A 14,754-nucleotide genomic window follows, 5' to 3' on the forward strand; every position below is an offset into this window, starting at 1 on the left:
CAAAACATCTAACTAAACTCTGTCTTGGAGTCATGTTACAAGTGTGTGAAGTTGCTCCGTACGGCTGTTTGTCTATACACACAGTGAGGACATAAAAATGCACCAACAGGACCTCAAAATAGATTTGTTTTATTGCTCTCATAATACATGAAGATACACCTTCCAATCAAATTACTTTCATTTTGATGAATAGGTCATCTGTTTTTAGCCATGCCATACAATGGTGACACAGATAAGTAAACGGTCTGAGCAAGGCTCATTTGCAGATAGTGTAGGCACGAATGTGTTTAAGTCCAGTAGTTGAGAAGAGACGACAAATGTCTCATTCAAGAGGCTGGTAAATTAGCCAGGTTCCAAAAGCCAGTCTCAATAGCTGCCCATTCTATCCCTTATTTGTTCTTCTCATCTAGTCCGCTCTCTGCCCTGAGGGCTTGGCTGCTGGCAGAGATGAAGTTAACCCAGTGCTGAAGGTCCTCTGGGAACTCAGGGCACTCCACCTGCGAAGAGCAAAGCAATAAACTCAATGTCAATCAATTATCTGAGGCCTATTTTAAATTTCCTTTCTGTTGTAAAATCTGCATGTGTGTTCAAGCATCTGTTCCTTACCTTCCGCTTGCACAGGTGCTGCATGATCTTGTCAGGGCTGCTGCGTATGACAGTCTGCTTGCAGTACATGACGGCACACACCAACCCATCTTTTGTTGACACAAATCTCTGCTCCAGGAAAAAGGCCTTTTCATCCCAAGTGACTATTCGGCTCCGCAGCTCGTAGCCCTCGCCTATATACAGAGCCCTGCGGTATCGGATGGTGGTGGCCCCCACGACCATGGACCCTCCCAGGGCTCGCAATGCCTTGAACACACCATTACGTACGTAGAGAGAGAAACGGGCAAAGTCACACTCTCGGAGGTATCGAGCGTTGTTCATATGGCACATGTCAATGTCGTGGGGAGTGACCCGGCCTGTGATGGTCTGCTCTGCTGTGACATCCCAGATTGTTGGCTTAAACCAGGCCCGGATGACAACAACAGCCGCCTGCAGGAAATACCACACATCCAGAGTGCAGAAGAGAGCCAGCAAGGCTGCGAGCACCCACAGCACCCACCACATCTCTCTAGGAAACAGACATACAGTACACAAGCAGAGGAATGCAGTGGGGTTACATTGATGTGTAGACAGGATGTAACTAAAAAAGCAGAGCAGAAGTAGAGGTATAGTAGTTACAGTGGGAGAAAAACAAGAACTAGAGGTGAAAATCCTACCTTTCATCAAAGAAAAGTAGGTTCCTATTTACATTGCTTCTTGTTTTGGAAACTGCCATTCCTTTAGATTTCTCTTACTCTGTCTGAAATAACAGCATTTCTGCCCAACAAATCTGCATTTTTCTGATTAATTTGGCGGTACATGCAAGCAAACAGGGGCTCCATATTTGCTTGAAACTCGATTGACGTTTATTGTAGCCAGTAATTATATAGCAAACAATGCTCACCCTTTTATATGCAGGCATATTTCCTTCTGAGTGCATATATCAAACAGTAGGGAAAGTAGTGTTTAACCACCATAACCCCCCCAATGTTGACATGAAACCTGTTTATTATGGTCCTGAGGCAATCCTTCCATCATTTTACGGTCCTATAAACGAAGCCATTGCCATTGTTTCAAAACTTGTTTGACAGTTTTGCCCTCGCAGGATGCATGTGAGCTGAGACTGATTTAACAGATGTACACAGGTGAGAACAGGTTCCACAGGAAGGGCAGGCTACCTCTGCAAATACTCAGGATGTCGCAATTCATGAATAGTTGAGAGTACATTAAAAAGGTATTTTTTTAAATTTATTTTAAAAAAAAAATCTATTTCGAGGAATAGTAGACCCGACACAAACTGTCGTTAGCAGAGGTATGCTAACTCTGAGATTCAGTTGGCATGATATGGAAATCAGTGCCAGGACTGCATAAGTAACAATAATTCACGGTCATGGTTGTGAGTTTCACAGTATGAGTGTAATGTAAAGGTCGTTATGTCATTGACAAAAAGTGAAAATAATGCTGAAACATTTTGTCATTTGAAATTTAAGCTAACGATACCATTAACGCTGACAGGTCAGAGTTACCTGTTGAGGGAAGTTTGTATCCATGGTTTTCGGTCTGCTCCTAATTTCATAGCAACGTCAACAAACAGATGAAGTAATGCTAATGTTCATCGCAGCTTTTGGTAAAAACAAACAAACAAACAAACAAACAAACAGCACACTCACCTGCTTCTGTCTGATTCACCTGATTCAACTCGGACTCACTGTGCAGTATTCTAAGTCAGTACATACACTGAACGCACCGGGACTGAGAGGAAAGTGTAAATATGCGCTCAAAACATTTCCGGTAACAGCCTTCAAAATAAAACCCTAACTGACGGAGGTTCTTCACGTTCAATCTAAAATAAAGCGTACAAACAATAAGTAAATTTAGTTTTTATTTTTTGGTAGTCAATTTTGTTGTTAAAGCACTTACTCTTTAATGTCACGTGATGGCCATGAACGTATTTAATGTGTGTTTCACGAATTCATGGAACTTTACTTTGAAGATGAGTCTTTCACGTCCTCTGTCATTTGGTATCAATGGACGAATCCCTCCACAGCGCATGCGTGCTCCAGAGTCCATATACCGCAATATGGACGTGACGTAAGACAGAATGGCCGAATGGACGATTGGTCATACAGCGTGCGCTTAATTTACTGGGGATTGATTTATTATATATGGTGAATTTTACATACACAGATGCAGAATAATAAATAATCAGCCCTGTAATAATTTAAAAACAGCAATGACCCCCGTAGGTAAACAAACACCGTTGACCTCAATAAGTGACAGTGATGAGTGTTGATGAAATTAACTTCAATTTATTTTTTGTCTGAATGTCTAACTTGTATTTCACTTGTGTTATAATCCTTGGCCATATGAATTATAAGGCACGACACAGCCGTTTTGCAGTCACCTTTATTATTGTCATACAAAACAAGTCTATACAAACCTACCCAAACTGTATAAACTGTCACATGCAATTTAAAACTGTATATTGCATGCAGCATTTTTAATTACTCTGCCATTTATCCTCAGAATCATGGCGCTGAAAATGTATTTGTCTTTCATACTCTTCAAAGATACTAAATAGCTGTTTCCTTCACTTAGATGAGGCTGGAACATACCAGCATACATTTAGTTATTTAATTGAACATCAATCGGCTTGAACATATATGACTCAAAGAAAAAGAAAGTGTTTCTATGCATTTGAGTGACAAGTAGGTAGAAGTGCTGCACCCATCACTCAGTCCCTTTTTTGCTAATCATTAGCAAGACAAAAATACATTAACTTCTACTATCAGAAAAACCTTCCTTAAAATAAAATATTTAAGAGATTAAATATCGAGCAAGGAAATTAGAACAACATGAAAATTGATCAAAAAAGTTCAAAGCAACGATTAACTCAAACACAAGTGTCTCAACAGAGAAATCCAACAACTGCCTGTCCTTGCATATCAAATAAAAGTTATGTCGGGACAAAGACATCAACCAAAACTGCACTTGTTTATTCAGCTCAAAACAAAATTATAACAGTGCATAGAAAGAGTAAGACCTTCTGAAATCTAAAGGCGCGATGAACCAGCTGGAAGAGGCTTTTTAAGCGCTTTCCCAGCGTTTTCCTTAGCTTCACCTAATTTGACGAGAACGCTGATCCATCACCATTTTCTTCATGTCATGGTCTGCTGTGATGTCACTCATGTCAAGCTCGTTCCCTGGGCCGGCCAGTGGCTCATACTGGTGTCTGGAAGAGAGAGCACAGTCAGCTGGAATGCAGTGGAAGTTTCATTTTATTGGCTTGTGATAAGGGTTCTCGACTTGTGTACCTGCCTTTAGTTTCACCATGAAATAAAACTAAGAGATGAAGTCTCTTTTGAGTTGGTTTTGCTTTTAGGTGGCCTCTACCGGTAACTGATTTGTTGTTACTGTCAACAGCAGTAAATGTACTCACTGTTTCAAGTGTTCCTCAATGGCCTTGCGTTCATACACGGTGCCGTAAATCGTTTTCACAGGATCGATGAACATCTTCTTGGTGAGTGGACAGATCAGGTGTTGGGGTATAAACTGTGGCACAGTATCTACCAATGTCTTGAGACAAAACAGTCATTTTGTTAATGTAAAGCTTGTAAATCAGCAAACATGAAACATAAAGAAGTGATTTCAACTACTAATATGCATATATCAGAGAAAAAGTACTTTCTCCATGTCATCCAGTGAGTTTCCTGCTGTTTCCTCTGTATGTTTCTCAGCCTCTCGTTCGTACATCTCACGGCTCGTCAGGAATTCCTCGGCTAAAATGCTTCCAAAGGAAAAAAAAAATAGGAAAGTCAAATACTTGATATTTTAGTTTTAAGTTTATGTAACGTCAACACCACTGACACAATCTTGAAAAACCTTAGCAATATAATAGCAGTACTTTTTTGAAGAACTGCTATACTGAACTGCAAATTGATATCAAGTTATCAAGTAAAAGAATAGCTTTGGTGCCAACCTGTCCTACCATAGTGTGACCTATTAACTATTAACAAAGAGAGAGAGTGTGTGTGTGTGCGTGTGTCTATGTGTGTGTATAAAACCTGTCCAGTGGATCTTCAGGCTCTGGGATGATGAGCAGTCCATACACAGCTTCGAGGATCTCCCTCATGGTGATGTGGGCATTGTAGTTACGGTCAAATATGTTGTGGCAGATGCGTCCCACACTGTTGACATTGCAGTGGTACACCTGTTATCATGTTAAGGTTAACACTAACATAACATGACTTTATTAGTACTACACAAATGCTTTTGCGAGTTTCTACAATATAGAAACACAAATGAAGCAAATATTTCAGCTTTTTTGTATTTCGGCAGGATACTTGTGTGACAAAGCGGACGAGTGGAGGCTTTACTGGGTATTCATGACCAAACTGGCAGTAGAGCTCAAACACTCCTTTTTCATACGGCGTGTCAGGAGGGCCCTGCATGAGAATCTTCCAGAACGCTGAAAACAAAAGTGCCAGTACAATCATTAAAGCCATGTCAAAATGCAGTTTATGTATTTTTTGTCAAAAAAATTGACTTTTTCAAATCCAAGAAATTGAAAAGAAAAACAAATCATGTTGATAAAAAGAAAACTGTTGTGATGCAAAATATGATGATATGGAAGAAACCAGGGCTATGTGGCTTCATGTGCCTGCATGAGCCTGCATGTATAAAGGCATATTGACACAAAAAAAGAAAACATCAAACATGCATTCAACCAAAATGCGAGAACATGTCACTTACAGAAGTCTTCCTCTGATGGAAACACCCTGAAGAAGGGATGCGGGTCACAATGCAGGTTCCTCAGCTCCTCCAGAATACGCTTGTCCTTCTCCAAAACGCTCCTCTTTTTTAACTCTTTCAGAGTACTGTTTACAAAAAACATCATCTATGCTTCAACACTTTAAGTAAATACAACCACAATATATTGTGATTATATAATCCTTGGGCTAAGGGACTATACCACATCTCTTTTGAGCACATACACCTGGCTTGTTAGGTATTTAAAAAAAAAAAAAAATCAATGCATGACAAGGTGAAATGATCTCACATCGCTCTTTCAATTTCAGCTTTAGGGATGGCAGTGTCTGGTGGATGATCAACTAAGCAGCCCAGATTACACCAATCAACAATCTACTTTTGGAAGCACTCACATCTAACAGATGCTTTGTTTAATGTGCGAAGTTCAACGTTTTTCAACTTGTTCTTTGGGCTACAATTAATATCAGGTTTTAAAAACAGAAATAATAGTGTGAAATAATAGCAATCAATTTGTTTCACATTGCATTATGACAGCAGATTGAAAAAAAAAAAACTGCTTTCAGCAGATGCATGTGGTCCTATCAAGCTTACCTGACCAGGTTTGTTATCAGGCTCTATAATACAATGGCAGCTTCTATCACTCACCACTCTGTCACTGTCACTTTGCTGTTTATCTGACTTGGCAGGGACGTCTCTGGATATTCATCATACCCACGTGTAGTGAAGATCCTCGTCAAAGCTTTCTAAAAAAAAATAAAAATAAATTTTAAAAAAAAATAAATGACCGGAACAAATTGATTAGCACATCAAGAGTCTGTGTATCATGTTTCTATCACATCCAACAGATTGGCGGACAATGATCTACAACCCACTAACCTCGCTGATGGATGACGGGTCAAGTTTTTCCTTGAGTGTCCTCTGTTCCAAAGACAGAACGGTCTCAATCTCAAAGAGCCTCAGACCATCTTTGGCTGTCTGTGGTTTGAAACAGCAGCCACCTGGACGCAGTACAGATGAGAGGTGAAGCGATAGTCTGAATAACTGCAGTAACATTTGCTGAAAAAAATATGATCCACCAATAAATATAACAAATGTGGGGAAAAAACAAGCGACTAAAAACTATTCTTAAACTACAGTGCACTTAGAGCGTAATGAAAAGGCAATAATGCTGAAGGGAATTAACAGTCAGCAACATTAAAGACTTTACAAGGAAGAGCTGGATGAGATCTCTAAATTTCAGTCAGAATGTGCAGAATGTTTTACGGCATATATTGCTTTATTTTTACACCATTCCATGCATTATTTGAGGAAGTATATTAAAAATGGATTCAAATAAAGAAGCAAATGTTTTTCAAAGATTCCAAACCTGTTGCATTGCTGATCCCATGCAGCATGTTGTTTTCCACATTTCCAAGAAGAATTGAATCCACAACAATGTCAGCTTTTATCAGTTTGGCTGTGACAGCAACTGGCTCTACGGATGACCTATGGAGAGATTAAAGATTGAAATGTACAGGTCAAGTCAAGTATACTGTGTGGTCAAGGTGCCATCACTGTTCAGAACAGAGGAATCTCACCCAGAATCATTTCCATCAGTGAGACAAACGATCCGGAGTCGACAGTCCGGGAACCTCGCCTTGACCTTTTGCAGCTCGACTCCCCCACGTCGAAGGGCGTCGTATAGGAGAGTACATCCACTCGCCTCGATGTTGCGTATGTGTTCCTACAATTTAAAAACGTGTTAATCTTCATTAAGGTATATGACTGCTTTACACCTAGATGCGCATGATAGATAGATGATAGATGATGGATAGGTGGACAGACAGACAGACAGACAGATAGATGCATAGATAACTTTATCAAACCCTTAAGGGAAATATTGTTATCGCAGCAACGGGTACATTTCAAAATCAAAAATTCAAAAACTAAAATAGAAAGACAGATAAGGCAGATCTAAGACACGTCTGAATTTACCTTGAACTTTTCCAAATTTTCAGTGAACGTGTGGAGAGTTTTCACCGTGGAGTCGAACTTCACAAGGCCAATGATATGATAAAAATCATAAGCCATGCTCCTTGTTGCAAAGTTGTCAAAGAGCTCTTTCACCACATTGATTTTCTTCATCTCTGCACTTCCATAGCATTCTTCTTCCATGGAGGAGCTTGTATCTATCAGCACCTGGTAAAAAGTCCCCAAAAATATAACAATAAACCAAAAAAGTCATATTTCCCTTTTTCAATGAACAAGACAAAGAGACAGTTTTACCAGAATTGCTTCTTCAGGACTCCTGGTGGTGACAAATGTTCGGTCATCCCTGTGGTCACCAGTCCTGTGTTAAATGACAAAAAACAGCAAAAAACAAGAAAATCAGCATATAGTATAGAAAAGAAAATACAGTGGAACACCGATTTACGAAATGAATTCGTTCCAGAGGGTCTTTCGTAAGTCAAAATTTTTGTAAGTCAAAGCACCTTTTCCCCTATAAATAGCCTAATTCGTTCCAGGCCCCCTACCAGTCGTGTATTTCTTCTACAAATATGACTTAATATTTGAAAAAAACACTAAGAATATTCCTAAATACAATCTGAAATGAAGAAAATAATTTATAAATGATAAATGTATTAATAAATATCAATAAAATAAATTATGTATGAAGAAAGCGGAGGCTGAAGAAAGCATACGTATGCATGCATATATACGTACGTGTACATGTACATAACATTATGGAATTTAATTCTAAACATTAAAACTAAAACTTACATTTACGTTAATTAATGTACGTATGTACACTGTGCAATGATATTTTTCAAACATTTTTTTAAACTTATAATTTGTTTTTTAATTTCGGTCGTGGGAAATTTGAAATTAACGTGAATTTTCCTGTATTTGTGGGAATTCGTTACGCGGGCATTTTGCCGTACCACGGGCAAAAATATTGCCGTTAAGTGCCTTCGTAACTTTAATTTTTCTTTAAATGGGGTCTTCGTAAGCCGGGGTTCCACTGTACATCAGCTGCAACATTGTGGCACCAGCCATCAGAGCTCTTTTCTTGCTGGGAAACATGGTTGATGTAAAATACTGTAAAGTCCTGACCTGGCTGCCAACAGATTCACATCCACAGTTTTTACTTTGCCATCAAGACAATCATGTACGTTGATCATATCAGGGGATCCTTTGTCTTTATACAAGTACACTCCAAGGTTGTCTGGTGAAAAGAAAAAAACAAAAAAACAAAAAAAAAAACCCCACAAAACATTAAATAACAAACAAACATCACGCTAAATATCAGAAGCAATATGGAAACCAACGGGAAGTTCTCTTCTATCAGGTTTGATCTCTTTGGAAGGTTTCAGTTCACAGTATGGTATGTAATATGGTTACAATATGTAAGAGGTTGCAGAACCACTACTGGTGTCCCTCAAACTACTGGTGCTCATGGATGGGAATACTTCCGAGAGCAAGACTTATGACATGAATGATCCAGGTCTATGCTCCAGTCTGAATAAGGCCTTGGTGTATTTGTACTGTTTGAAGCCTGATGAAATAAATGCTTTTTACATTATGTTGGTCATAAATCATCCATTCTAACACTGACATTTTCATCATTTTCACATTTTCAAAACTGAATGCTTTAGCCTCCTCCCCTAGGGGGAGCCGTGTTTCCATAAAGAAGTCCAATCAAACTCAGTTCAGTTCATGACAGTCAGAAATAATCAGGATTGTGATTTAATGCCGTACCTTTACTCAGAAACACAAGGCTGGCTCTGTGGTCTCCTAGCTCCTTCAAATGCAGAGGTGGGGTCACATTGAGGTACTGATTGGAGGCAGATTTTAATTCTTCCGCCATACTTCCAAAAGTCTTCTCCATATTCATCTGAAAGCTGTCATTTAAATTGTACAAGTTAGTGAAACCTGCAGTAGAGCTGCATTTTCCAATTGCATGATCAAATTTAAATATTCTTTGACAGAACTATTACTCTGCAGCTCTGCATAATAGTCATGAATAACTATCATGTTTACCCTCCACAATGACTTTTTGCCTTCATCCCAACAAACATGACATTTTTAGCCCTCCTACTAGATGACTTGTTAAGTTATATAATTGGGATTAGATGGGATTCAAAGGATGTCATAAACGCTGCAGCCTGCTTGTGAAGATTTTGACTTTTTGTTGAACTATCTATGTATATTAGTCTTTTCTGTAGGCACAATTATGCCAAAATATGTATCCACTGAGGATCATCTGCAAGAACACCAGAACAACTAAATAATCAAACAGAAGAAAAGCATCTCTTAGAATTTACAAAGAGTAAAACTCTAGTCATACATACTTCTGACCAGTTGTCTTGTCATGGTGAATCCAAAGAGGGTACGTTCTGATGGATGGTGGCAGACTGAGCAGGATTTTTTCAATGTCGATGGCTCTCTGTAATGAAGTTTCACGCAAGACCTCCTCACTGCAGTTTGGAATTTTCTCTCCATCTAAACAAAAGCATAGATAATTACGTGAAGCTGATAACATCTGATGGTTCACTTGTACTTAATACATGTCATAAGTACTATTCCTGAAGCTCCATACAGTTGGGATAAACATGCCACAAGCAACCATAATCACAGAGTTAGATGCAGACAATACGTGATTCCATTCAACAGGATGGCACCATAGAAGGTGTTATTGACTTTAATGAGGCTTGATGTTCCGCACAAAAATGCAGTGAGTGTCGGAAGCTCTTAATCCAAGGACCTCAGTGCAACTGCCTCCATATCTTGCTGCATAAAGCCGTTAGCAGCTTCCCAATAAAAGTGAAACAGATGAGCAGTTGAATAAACCGTGGAGCAGCTGCCTTCATTTTCTTCTACAATGTGTTTCCTCATACATGATGTGTTACATAACAATGTTTGAGTTTTACCTTTGATTTTCTGGAGAACATACACTCGTTCAAGGGGACCAGGTACACCAGGTACTCTGACTGGTTCGCAGAAACGGCTGCCATCTTCCGACGTAAGAGTGATTGGCGCGTAGCTCTCAAGATCTGATTCCTGTTTCTGTCAAAAATAGTCAAAGCAGAACTTGCCTTCACACATTAATAAATATTCTAATCATGTATCAGCTATAGGCTCAAATTAATGGCGAATTCTACTAAAGGTGTTAAAAGACATTATATCCAAACAAAATACGTAAGTATTTAATAAGTAAATACTTCTGAGACATCAGTCTAAAGTCACTGTTGTTACCCTCTACAAGCTCATATCAAAACCTTGCTATCATTGTACCTCTGCCTCTAATACGAGATGTGCCCAGCAGTACTGTGAATTCTCAAAGATGTCCAGGTCCTCAATGACTTTCTCCCCTTGTTTTCCACGCTGAGGCAAAAGCTCTCTGAAGAGCACGTAAAGGCCTTCAATAACTGCAATCTGCAAAATTAAAAAAAAAAATGAAGAAAGAGACGTTAAGATAAGGCTACTGGTGAAAGTACAGTTTCTGCGTAACGGTTCAGTTGACCCAAGATTGAGGAAAACTTCCTATTGAAACGCTGCACATGATGAAAATTTTGTGTACAGAGATATCTAGAGCTTTGACCACTAATGTGAATCCTCAAAATAAAATCCAACACACTAGAACATTTAAAAAAAAGTGCAATAGAAGAGGATGTTAAAGTCAGAATTATACTAGCTTGTAGTTTACCTTCTGATTCCTGGTTAATGTTTCATTCCTGCTGAATAACTGATACAAACTTTGGGCGAGAGGGTGACATCCAGTCAGTTTCCGTATGTAAGAAATCAGTTTCTTCGCTTTCTCTCCTTTATAATGACATCGCTAGAAGGAGGGGGGGAAAAAAAAGGATTTCAAAACAGGGTGAAGCACACATCAGAAGTTAGGATAAAATGAATTTACAATACAGAAACTTTTGGCTTTTTCGCTAGATTTGCCATCTCTTAAGGTCATTTAAATGTTACGTTTTATCTGGAAACAAGACTATGAGCTATAAGTTATAAGTTATGTGCTAAATGCTAATGTCAGCATCCTAACCAAAACCATGATCCTGACATGCTAACAATGACAATGCTAACATGCTGTCGCTAAATAGAATTAATCGGTACCATGATCATCCTTAGTTTAGCATGTTAGCATGCTAGTGTAAGCACATATGGAATAATATATAATGTATTAAAACATAAAACTTACAAGGGCATAAAGTGAAGACAAGAACACACTGATTCCTTTCTGGGACTGTTGGACTGAAGGCACAACATCATTGATGAAGAATGTCTCCTCGTACGAAGTCTCAGCAGAAAACGTGGACAAAGAGAAGAAAACTGTCGACCCTTCAGAGATGCCACAACCTTGCAGTGTGTCTCCTCCACAATGTCGACCTCTGCAAATATGAAAGGCAGAAGACAGCACAACAGTACTAAGACAGAGATGATCACAATAAGCATAATATCAATGTTTGGTGTCATTAATTCTAAAATTACTTGTAATAAAGGACATGTGCTGGGATTCCACTCTCATTTGCCAGCTTGAGTCTCAGACTGGTTATGGTGTCACATGCCAAGTTCACTGTCACCTCAAAGTCTCCCTGTATGAAGAAAATAAAAAACATTTAAGAAACAGTTTTGTCTGGAATACCACTATATGCGTTTTTTATAAAAATCAATGCAACCCCCAAAATGGTAAGCGATGACATTTAAATGTATTACTGAAAATTCACATTTCTGTAAATTGGAAATGTATATTGAGTGATTTCTGACACCATCCTGACGTCTGTTATCACCAATTATTATCATTATTTTTTTTAAAGTCAAGATTGTAACATTGAGCAAGACGATGTAGAAGCTCCCCCACAGATTGGATTGTGGAAGTTGTAAAAAGCACTCTGTGATCAGAACAGACTAGACATCACTAGAGTTAGACACTTACTTGTTAACATATTAATGGATAGATAATCTTTAAGTGTATCTTTTAAGGCAAATCATAAACATTCAACTTGTACAGTTATATCTACATCAGTTGCTTGTAGCATTCCCATAATTAAGACACACCTTGAGCATGATGTGGCATCGAATCACACTGTCTCCATAGGTTTCACCAGACTCTCGTTTTGGTATCTGCGGAGCCTGTTTCAGGTTTTCCTTCGGTGTAAATATAGCGTAAATTACGTCTCCAGTCTGGATATGTCTGTCTTTCAAAGACCCTGCATGAGGAGTCAAAATGTAGGTTGATATTGTATTTACACATCAGAGCAATATCAGCATTTGTTTAGAGATGTTGTCCTGCCACCTAATAACTATAAATCAAATATTCACTCTACTTTAAACTCTGTTAAGTGTAAGGGCCGAGGTCAAGGCTAACCCTAACTGTCACTTTTGTACTCACATCTGCAGTAAAATCAAATAAATAAATTAAATCTTTGCATTACAGAATGTAAGATTTAGTAAGTTTCTCTTTAAAATGTGTTCAGGTCTGCTCACATGTGTTGAAGAAGGGATCATCTGTCAAGGGCATCCCATCAATTGTGTAGAGGCAGACTCCTTTAGAATTGCCAACAGTTTCAAGATGACCGATCCTCAACATCAGGTCTTCAACTGTGTTTTGTGCTGGGTCCATATCTGTACGTTCAAAATAACAACTGTTAAGCTGGTTCAGTTTCCTGTGGATGTCTGATTACCATGTTGCATTCATCACATTTTATTTATCATGTAACACCTACTTCAGCCTACTGTATAATCAAGAAGACTGTGGCTGGCCTGAGTTTATCTAATGATCAGACACTGATTATAAAATACGTGTTCCTCTTACCTGTAATATGTTTTGGTTGAGGACATTTTGGGTATGTGTACTGCAGACAGAATGGCTCTAATGACTTCTGCACAGGTGTCACTGTTTGAACTTGGCGCCCTGGAGCTCTGAGTCTTTTAATGAAGTTCTTCATAGCTGAAAAACGATTCTTCTCGACATGAGTGAAACCTGTCAGAATGCCATATTAGTATTTGACAAATTAAGCACATACAAATTCATATTTACAATCCAATGTCATTTAACTTTTGGACTTATAAGTTGAACAAACACATATGATAGTGTAAAGAAGCTGAAACAACCTTAAATAAACCACCTTACAACAGGTATATTAAAAATACTGTTTTCTTGGATTGTATTGCCATGTACACTGTTTCCACTTTCTCTGGTCGCCCAGTACTATGGGCGTTGTATAGAATAGTAACCTTTAGGGTTGAGGTTTATCTCACCAATGTTATTTAGGTCTTCATCTGTGACACCATCCAAGAAATCTCGTTCATCCTTGACGCCCAACTGGAAAAACTGATGATAATAAGATTCCAGTCTGAACCGCTCAAGTATGTTGAATATTGCCCCCATCTAGACAAGGACATAAAGATATATTATTCATCTGAAATTGGCAAGACAAAAAATATGACCACTACTATACTAGTTTTTTTTTTTTTTTTTCCCCAAACTGCAAAAATATGTTCACACTAGCTGGTAGCGTTATTTAGGACCCACCATGGTGCTAAATAACGCTATACTCTGAATTATATAAATACATCCCTGACATTTAAACTGAACAGGCACAGGTTCCCCGTACCAATATGGCGGCTGCACTGACGCGCACTCTTTCCAACCGACAGCAGTGGCTAATGTAGTATCCGTGTGTATATCTCTGGCTAACCCTTGGATTTAAATACAATAATGGACTAGAAACATCCATGAAGACATGCTAGCACGCTAATGCTAAGAAGTTGTACTTTACACAATGAATGGTCGTCGTTTTGTCTTCGCATGAAGCTACATTTGTCTCATATATCGTATATGTCCCCGATAGCTCCCAGACAAACAGCAACACCATGTAGACTCGACTTGTGTTTGTAGGTGATGAGCAGCAGTGACCCACCTGAACAAACTCACCTGGATGATGTTATGAATATAAAATGCGATAAAAGTAAGGGAATAAACAGAAAAGAGTAGTCGTACCTTAGGTCAGAAGTCTTGTGACACTGTTCAGTATCACTTTCTAGTCACAGAGTTGGGAGGCTTGTCGAAAACGAAACCTAAACGGTCTAACAAAACACAGCACCACTTTTATTGGCCATCTGTTTGTGATGAGGCGAGACTGGCCGCATCGTGCTGCAGGAGTGTTGGCTGTCTTGTACGGTGGCTCTGAAGGGCAAACGACAACGACAAAAAGAAAAACACAACCACAAAGAATAGTTAATGTTTTCACCTCACTATTAACTGGGTTATGCCAGACTCACTCCATGTCTATAAGTGTCTTATGTTGTTCTTTTTCAAGACACTGCCATAATTTGGCTTTTTTCTTTTCCATTTACGAAACTACTGCAATTCAAAATTATTTCGATTTTCTTTGGCCTGCTTACCTACCT

At 38.8% G+C, this 14,754-nt stretch overlaps 2 protein-coding genes across 2 annotated transcripts; both read right to left on the reverse strand.

The window, feature by feature from the left end:
• Positions 1–113: 113 nt before the first annotated feature.
• On the reverse strand, positions 114–2,406 carry LOC119011100 (protein THEM6-like). The gene is made up of 3 exons (XM_037083934.1): positions 2,256–2,406; positions 607–1,114; positions 114–497 (listed from the first exon to the last, which is right to left on the reverse strand). The coding sequence occupies exons 2-3, from the start codon at positions 1,108–1,110 to the stop codon at positions 390–392; spliced, it is 612 nt and encodes a 203-aa protein (XP_036939829.1). The 5' UTR covers positions 1,111–1,114; positions 2,256–2,406; the 3' UTR covers positions 114–389.
• Positions 2,407–2,973: 567 nt separating this feature from the next.
• Positions 2,974–14,517, reverse strand: LOC119011099. Its single transcript, XM_037083933.1, has 25 exons — positions 14,345–14,517; positions 13,603–13,732; positions 13,157–13,324; positions 12,829–12,966; positions 12,400–12,551; positions 11,833–11,936; positions 11,543–11,732; positions 11,042–11,173; positions 10,630–10,770; positions 10,266–10,401; positions 9,687–9,837; positions 9,094–9,236; positions 8,449–8,560; positions 7,621–7,684; positions 7,330–7,533; positions 6,933–7,078; positions 6,722–6,840; positions 6,232–6,353; positions 6,001–6,098; positions 5,338–5,462; positions 4,929–5,053; positions 4,650–4,795; positions 4,270–4,372; positions 4,025–4,161; positions 2,974–3,817 (listed from the first exon to the last, which is right to left on the reverse strand). The coding sequence occupies exons 2-25, from the start codon at positions 13,730–13,732 to the stop codon at positions 3,703–3,705; spliced, it is 3,201 nt and encodes a 1,066-aa protein (XP_036939828.1). The 5' UTR covers positions 14,345–14,517; the 3' UTR covers positions 2,974–3,702.
• Between the last annotated feature and the right edge of the window lie 237 nt (positions 14,518–14,754).

The sequence above is a fragment of the Acanthopagrus latus genome, chromosome 21 (genome assembly GCF_904848185.1).
Source record: "Acanthopagrus latus isolate v.2019 chromosome 21, fAcaLat1.1, whole genome shotgun sequence".
Taxonomy (NCBI): Eukaryota; Metazoa; Chordata; class Actinopteri; order Spariformes; family Sparidae; genus Acanthopagrus; species Acanthopagrus latus.